General features: G+C 44.6%; 1 protein-coding gene and 3 non-coding genes across 4 annotated transcripts; 1 reads left to right on the top strand and 3 right to left on the bottom strand.

Annotated features, from left to right (window-relative positions):
• Positions 1-2,621: 2,621 nt before the first annotated feature.
• trnap-ugg lies at positions 2,622-2,693 on the bottom strand. Its single transcript has one exon. It is a non-coding gene; the product is annotated as a tRNA-Pro (tRNA).
• Positions 2,694-3,389: 696 nt separating this feature from the next.
• trnap-agg lies at positions 3,390-3,461 on the bottom strand. The gene has a single exon. It is a non-coding gene; the product is annotated as a tRNA-Pro (tRNA).
• Positions 3,462-4,292: 831 nt separating this feature from the next.
• trnap-agg lies at positions 4,293-4,364 on the bottom strand. Its single transcript has one exon. It is a non-coding gene; the product is annotated as a tRNA-Pro (tRNA).
• On the top strand, positions 4,337-7,900 carry setd6 (SET domain containing 6, protein lysine methyltransferase). Its single transcript, XM_037106053.1, has 9 exons — positions 4,337-4,748; positions 5,329-5,409; positions 5,526-5,670; positions 5,764-5,905; positions 6,048-6,242; positions 6,382-6,526; positions 6,633-6,813; positions 7,235-7,371; positions 7,504-7,900. Exons 1-9 carry the CDS (start codon positions 4,722-4,724, stop codon positions 7,846-7,848), a joined length of 1,398 nt encoding a protein of 465 aa, XP_036961948.1. The 5' UTR covers positions 4,337-4,721; the 3' UTR covers positions 7,849-7,900.
• The last annotated feature ends 237 nt before the right edge of the window (positions 7,901-8,137 follow it).

The raw sequence follows: 8,137 nt of genomic DNA, 5'->3' as shown, positions 1-8,137 counted from the left end.
CCTGTTTCCCTCCTTCCTCCTTTCTGCACAGACAAACGTTGGAATATGTCCGAAGCATTGATTAACAACGAAGGAGAAATAAAGACGGAGGAAGTCGTCAAGGCTAAGACCAAGACATACCAGAGGATGAATGCCATTATACTTTATGGTAAGAAAATGAGCTGACACACCAATACATTTTATTGAGGTATCCTTTGCCTTTTGTACTAACATACTCGCCTTAATTGTTTTATTAAGGTGTCACATATGTTTAATTGGCACGTGTTTTCAGGGTAATGTGACCAAAACAGGCAGTTATCATAAAACTGCATCCTGTAACAACCTGCAGTCAGGTTGGGACTTGTGACTCTTGTCACCCTGCAAATGTAAAACTGTAGTCCTCGCCTATGGGGTTATAGCTGAAAGGAAGGAGATCAGAACATGGAGGCAACAGGAAGCTGTTGAGGAAGCAAGACGGACTGGAAGAGAAAGACAGACAAGAGAGTGATGGAGGGCAGAGTAAGGCAGGAAAGGAGGCGGGGGGGGGAGGAGGAGAGAGACAAGTGATGAAAGTGAGGAGGAGGGCGATCAAACTGTAAGGAGGAGTGCAGATGAGGAGAAGGGAAGATTTTGGCCCTTCTGCGTGATCATAAGACAGTTCATGTACACAACACATATTAGTGAAGTCTCCTTTGACTCCTGTACTTCCAGAGTCACCTATAATTAAGAAGACAGTGTATCTGAAGTGTTTTGCACCAATAAATTGATTCACATCACTGTGACTGAAGTAATCTGTTTCCTTCTGCAACCACCTGCACTACAGGATCAAATGCCATTGACTGCCTGCATGGAGGGGTAGAGGCGTACAACTTTACTGCCGGCTAACCTTTCATATACTGTTACTTTCAGTTTACAGTGGTGCAAATAATCTGACTATACTACAGCCGGAGTTGTTATAAGCTGCGGAGGAAACAAGGAAGACCGGGAAGTGAGGAAGATGTGGAGGAGGAGGGGGAGAGAGAAACACAGGAACAAGAGGAGGTGAGCAGAAATGAATAGGCTCCAAAGAAGGGCCTCATTTCAAATATCATACCATATCAAATATCACATTGCAAAGAAAGAAAAAGAGCAAATTGAATGGATAGACAGGACGTTGTTTTAGATTCAATATTTTTGTGGTAGGATACTTGAACACAGACGTTGTGAGAATCTGTTAGGTAAGTATGTCACACAAACTGAAGGATGACAAACATGCAAGATGTCATTGTCGAGTCCAGATTAAACCTGACAGAACTTCTTCTAATTACAGCATGATACAGGGTGGCCCAGTGGGAGCAGTCACTCTGAAAAAGTAAGGTGGTCCTCCTTCAGAAAAACACATGCAGATAGACAGAACACAAGGAAACATGTTCATCAATTTGACAACACCCTTGCGGCATTTTTGGAAACGCCCTGCAAATACACACAACGCAACCAGATACACAAATGTGCCACAATGGCCTCAAACACAGCCATCAGAGAAAACGTGAAAATACAGAAACAGTGCAAAATCATTTCACGATAGATCTTCAGTGCCCTCTTGGTTATCTTTTGAGTCCTGCCAGCAAGACGTTTGTGGCTGAAGGGATCGATGGACTGGTACCGGGGCAATATTTCACAACCTTGACAAGTTGATTGACAGTGTGTCTGTCGTGTCAGTGCTAGTTATAATCTGCAATACCGGCCCACTGGCAGAACTCGAGAAAATGTTGCACTTGGAGAGAATGGGAAATCTAAATGAAATCAGCAGCAGGAGAGCTGATGTCTTGTGAACAGCCAGATGCTGAGGGAGTTAACAGCAGAGCTGACAAGCTCATGGACCGAGTATTTCTGTTCTAAGGAACCTAGAGTGTTAAACAGCAACATGTGTTCTGTTAACAGAATAAAGTCCTTTTTCTTGCCTCCCCCTAGAGGCCTGCAACACTCTGTTGTGGCAACTGCACATGTACCGTTTTTCTGTTTCATGTGTTTACTTTGCGTTTTTTTTCCTACTGTCACATTTTCCTTGTTGGGACTGTTTTGGGCTGTTGTATGTGTGTTGTGTGTATTTGCAGTCAATGTATTTCGTCAATGCTGCTAACGTGTTCTTCTTATTTGGTTGTGTATTTTTCTGTGGCTTTTATTCGTACACTAAAGCAAAGACATATTTTTAAGTTAAAGCATTACACACACACACACACACACACACACACACACACACACACACACACACACACACACACAGAAACAGCAGACCAAGTACCTCAATGACCTCAATGTATTGTCCTGACCTCGCTGATTGACACCTTGAGCTTTTTGCCAGGTGCCAGGGGTCATTCCTGAGCCGTGTTTGTGGTGTGTGTTGTCCTGCTGGGGAATCTTCTGTCATTGGGGAGTGTTATGTCATGAGGGGGTATACTTTGGCCTGCAAGAGGTGGGTGATGGTGTCAAGTGGATTTCTCCACTCCTTTCTAGTTTTCCTCCTCACCTTCATATCAGTGTTAACATTATACTGTATACAGATGTTTAGCCTCTTGGCCTGCAAACTTTTGTTTTTGCATTTGATTTAGAAATGAACTCTACAGTTGCTGTTTAAGTTTGTGTGACCCCCGAAGGGAAAACAAGGGCTCGTCCGGGATTTGAACCCGGGACCTCTCGCACCCAAAGCGAGAATCATACCCCTAGACCAACGAGCCAGATGTTGAGCCATGCCCAGTTTTTTAGATTCGTGTCAAAGCCTGTGAGCAACTGCTTTAAACTAGTGATGTGGTATTTTGGTGTACTGCATGCAGTCGGACAACTCCCTCTGCCCTACACATGCTTCACTGTAATGTAGTTACAGTGGCAAAATCAGTCTATAACCCTGGCTCCACTCCTGGCTTTCCTCTGCCATGCCAGGAGTGGATCATTTGCTAGTAACTAACAGGACATTTTGCTGAATGAACTCTCAGGTTAGGCATGATGACAATGCTTTGCAGGGGACAGTGTTTGGCTTGTGTCCTTTTTCACACATGTATCTTTCAGCTGCTCATCACCTGTCGGCTTTGACAAGAAGTGAAATGACACATGATTAGTGAATTTAGCTGGAAACACTGGCTGATTTCTTGGGCTGCATAATTAATTGAAATGTTATTGAAACCACAGTCTTTTTTGCAGTTTGTCAGTGTTAAACATATTTGATATTGAGTGTAGGCACATTTCTTCTGGAGGTCCTGCTTGTGCACATTAGGTTTCAGGTAACATGGGTTATATCAACAACAGCGAACATTTCATTTGTCAGGAGAGTTGTACTTGCACTACAGTGTCTGTCATTCATCTAAAGTCATGTAACACACATTTTGTTCCAGAAACAAATTCTACAGTGGCTCATTCAGTTTCAGAGGTCAAAAGGTGGGCTCGTCCGGGATTTGAACCCGGGACCTCTCGCACCCTAAGCGAGAATCATACCCCTAGACCAACGAGCCATATGCACAGCTGTCTACATCTGTAATTCCAGCTTTTGAAGCCCTTTGGTTGCACTTCAAAATCTGGTGATGTGGCAAGTTGAGGCCTCTCAACTGGTCCAACATTACCCTCTGGTGGTCACATTTATATATTGTTCTGACACTGACGTTAACACTGAACCCCAAAAGCACTGACACTGATGGCTACATGAACACAGTAGATTGATGCAAACAATATCAGTTTTAACTAAATTTTGAACTTAAGGAAAAGGAAAAAAAGCAAAACATTTTAAAATGCATGAATTAATGCATTAATTCAGACACTTAAATGAAGATTCCAATTCTACATGTAATCTACATGACAGGGTACACCCTCATGACTCTTCCTGATATTGTTTTTCCATTTTTTTCACTATTCCCTGATTTGTTCCATAGCTGAATTCAGGGTCTAAGGACACAGAGTAAATTCTGTACAGATTTTAAGCTACCTGAGGCAAATTTTGATTGTAGTTTTTGTGCAATATAAATAAAAGTGGACTTAAATGGAATCTGGCTACTGTGATCAGCGGTAAATAAATTATGATTTGCAGGCACATAGATAGATTGTCTCTGATCAAGTTGTTTCTAATGCAGTAGAGGGGTGACAATACCCATAACATTGTAATTTATTGATCGATTATATTTTGTATTAATAATGTCAACCTGCTATGTTGATTATTGAAACTGGCACAGCACATGTACAGCAGAGGTTTAGTACTTTAATACAGTAATTGTCACTGGTTGGTTACATCCCAACATAATGCAGGTTTTCACACTCACCCAGTTACAGGTTTGCCAAACAGACAATAAACAGGGCTCGTCCGGGATTTGAACCCGGGACCTCTCGCACCCTAAGCGAGAATCATACCCCTAGACCAACGAGCCGATGGATCAAATAGCACCCTCTGGTGGAGTAGTACGCTCAGTCTTCGTCCTGCCAGCTTAAGTATGAGACAGAACAGAGTGTAAACAACATTTTGCACTTGATAGTCACATTCATCTGTACTGTAGGTTCTCATATACAGTAGAAACCATCTACAAGCCCCCCCAGTATTTTGGCGGTGTTGTAAAACTCATCTGTGTGGATTACATGTGATGTGAAGTCATCCGCTGCCTACAAGTCGCCGTGTGGGACAAACTTAACCCCGCGCTTCATTCACAGCCCGCATGCTACAGTTAGCTCTGGGCTAGTTAGCCGGTATCAGCGCCTGTCAGGACCTGGGACTGAATCTCGCTCGGAAGATGGCAACAGAGGCGAAACGAGCCAAGGTAACCAAGAAACCAGTATTACAGTCGAAAACAGGGTTGTTAGTGCTCGAGCTGCGTGTGTAATTTACGTGTGTGAGTGTGTGTGTTTAAACACAAGCTACACTGTGAGGTTACAGTGTGCTGCATGTGACAGTGTGTGCTCCCTGCTGTAGTAAAGTGACGGCACTTTACTTTAGCTATCAGTCAACATTATGACGCACTTATTCTGCATTCCGGCTGTTTGTTTTTATGCCTTGATATTAGCTAGGCGTTCACGTTTAGTTAGTCACTGCTTGTCTTAAGAAACAATCAACATTGTTTTGCATTTCGTGTGAAAAGCCCACAGCTCATATTGTAACTATAGTTCATGGTCGTTGCTGTCATTGGGGCTCCCGGTTTGCCTTTCTTGTGTGCACCTTTTCTTTCAGTACGAACTGAATAGTTATTTTCTTTGACTGTTAATGCCAATGTGATTATTACACTGTAGATTATGGAATGCTGCGTGTATTTCAGCTGTGATTTATAGCAGCCCTGCTGTAAGTGTAGTCACATTTTCACAGCAAAACCAAGTTTTGAACAGTCCTCCTCCGTGTGCTGACAGGTAGCTGATGATTCAGAGCCCAGCCCTCTGCAGAACTTCCTGCAGTGGTGCGACAGAGTCCACTTAGTGCTCAGCAGTAAGGTATGTCCGTTTATTTCCTTAGTATTCAGCACGACTTTTAAAAGTATGTGAAATTCTTTTTCTTTTGGCTGAACTGAACCCTGTCTCCCCCCCTCTCTCTGTGTGTGTTCGTGTAGGTGTATGTGAGTAAGGAGGGAACAGTGGCAGAGTATGGGATGCTGGCAAAGGACAACATAGAGGAGGGGGAGGTTTTATTCACCATCCCCAGATCAGCTCTTCTCCACCAGGGGACATCCAAGCTCTCTGCCCTGCTGGACAAAGGTGACCGTTGGAATTGTGAACATGTTTTTCCCCCCGCCTGTGTCGCTCCTCTCCGTTTGTAACCTCTCGGGTTCCTCCTTTTATCCGTCACAGAGGGGTCGTCTCTGGAGAGCTCGTCTGGCTGGGTTCCCCTGCTGCTGACTCTTCTGTATGAGTACACATCCTCACAGTCCCACTGGAAACCCTACCTCTCTCTGTGGACCAGCTTTAAGACACTGGACCACCCAATGTTCTGGTGAGAAACAGTTTCAGTGTCCAGATCTCATCCCGGAGACCACTGGTACTGTAGCAGCTTTTTTCTGCCTTTCCCCCCTTTTTTGTTGATGAAGTGTCACTTTCAAGCTTTCTATACACTAATTTCCAGTTCACCTGTTCAGGTCTAAAGAGGAGAGAGACAGACTGTTGAAGGGAACAGGGATCCCAGAGGCTGTGGACAGAGACTTGCTTAACATCCAGAAGGAATACACCAGCGTGGTCCTTCCCTTCATCACCAAGCATCCTGACCTCTGGAACCCCGACACACACACACTGGAGCTGTACATACAGCTCGTGGCCTTTGTCATGGCCTACAGGTAAGAGAACACATGACAGAAAATGCTCATGTACATAAAGTATCTGGATCTTCACTTCCTTGTTGTCCTCCTAAATCGACCTGTGGGATCCCTGTTGTCCTTTCAACGTTCCCTCCCTGTTCCTCCTCCTTCTCTGCAGTTTCCAGGAGCCACAGGAAGATGAGGAGGAGGAAGAGGAGGAGGAAGAGGATGAGGACAAGGCCCCCAGCCCGCCGATGATGGTTCCAATGGCGGACATGCTTAACCATGTGTCCAATAATAATGCCAACCTGGAGTTCACGCCCGTGAGCGAACACCTCTCTTGTTTCGAATGTTTAGATTTGATAACATTTCACTTCTTTTATTGTTTCAACTCGTCTTTCATTCCATCCATGCTCCATCTTTTTCCAGGACAGTTTGAAGATGGTCTGCGTGCGCCCCATTCGTAAAGGCGAGGAGGTGTTCAACACCTACGGGCAGATGGCCAACTGGCAGCTGCTACACATGTACGGCTTCACTGAGCCGTATCAGAGCAACAGCAACGACACAGCCGACATCCCCATCGACAACTTCTACAAAGTGGCCACACAAGGTGATTGTTGATACATTGAAGTGCCTTAAGAGAAAAGTGTAAAACACCAGACACACCAAACTGGCATCAAAGAAGTAGTGGCCACAAAGGCAGTGTGTTACATCCTATCACTGGTGTCACTGCCAAAAGGTTGCACTTGAACACACTGCAAAGACTGTAAATGATGGCCAACTAGCAGCTGGCAACAGGGGCTGCAGTCTCTCGACACAGCCCAGGCACGGACAACATGTTGTGTCAGGGCCCCTAAAAAAAAGGAATGAGGAGAATATGTGAATAAAAAAGAAAAATGTTAATCAGTCATTTTCCCCTTCAGTTAAAGCATTTTCTTAGGAATTTCTTCTTAATTCAGTGGAAGATAACATTCAGACAGTGCTTTGGATGTGGGCTCCTTCCTCATCCTTCCATCTTCTTCTTGCTCCAGGTGTTCAGTCTGATTTGGAGCGGCAGTTGGTGGAGGAGAAGTGGGAGATGCTGTGTGAGATCATGCAGGACAAAGCAGCCTTTGTGTTTGGCAAACAGGGCTGCCTTACAGACACAGAGCTCCACACTGCGCTCAAGGTGAGGGAGTACCTACAGCAGTGCTGTTGGCTTGTACACTGCAGAAAAACTATCTGTACGCACAAAAGAGACCATTTTGCTTTAGTGAATATGCGAGCAGTGGCTCTTACAATTCCTGCTCTGTCTCTTCAGGTGCTGTGCATGTCAAAGGAAGAGTTCTCAGACTTCAAAGATAACGAAGGATGGGAGGAAGATGAAGAGGATGACGAGATGATTTCCCTTGCTTTCTCTAATGAGGGACTCCCTGAGTTGAAGGCTTCATGGAAGAAGCTAATTCACGGAGCAGCTCGTCTGACTGTGAGTTCCTACGGAGACAAGGAGATGAAGATGGAGGGAGAGGCTGTAGACACCGACCGAGCGCTGATAGAGGACAAGGCAGCACTTGCAGGACTGAGCAGCAGAAACCAGAATGCACTGCAGGTGCGCTTTGGACAGAAGTGCATCCTGTACAGACTGATGGAGCTCACCAAGTCATGAGTCCAGCTGCAGGGGTTTGTTTTTTAAATGTCAATAAATGTTTTTTCTCGAATGATGGATCTCTGATTTTCAGTACGTTACAGGAGGTCAGAATTTCCAGGTTAAAATTTCCAACTTCAGACCTCCAAGCAGTGTGTACACACAATGTGCACAACACTGAAAGTCTGGCAAGTGTTCACACAGTTGCAGTCTCCTTGAATATATTAACGATTAGAGCAGGGAAACAACACAAGGTAACAGACTATAAATGTTACTGTATGCCACTTGTATATCTGGCAACATGTCTAAA

Source organism: Acanthopagrus latus, chromosome 8, assembly GCF_904848185.1.
Source record: "Acanthopagrus latus isolate v.2019 chromosome 8, fAcaLat1.1, whole genome shotgun sequence".
Classification (NCBI taxonomy): domain Eukaryota; kingdom Metazoa; phylum Chordata; class Actinopteri; order Spariformes; family Sparidae; genus Acanthopagrus; species Acanthopagrus latus.
Note: the sequence above shows the minus strand (reverse complement) of the source record. Positions and strands in the feature narration are given on the sequence as shown.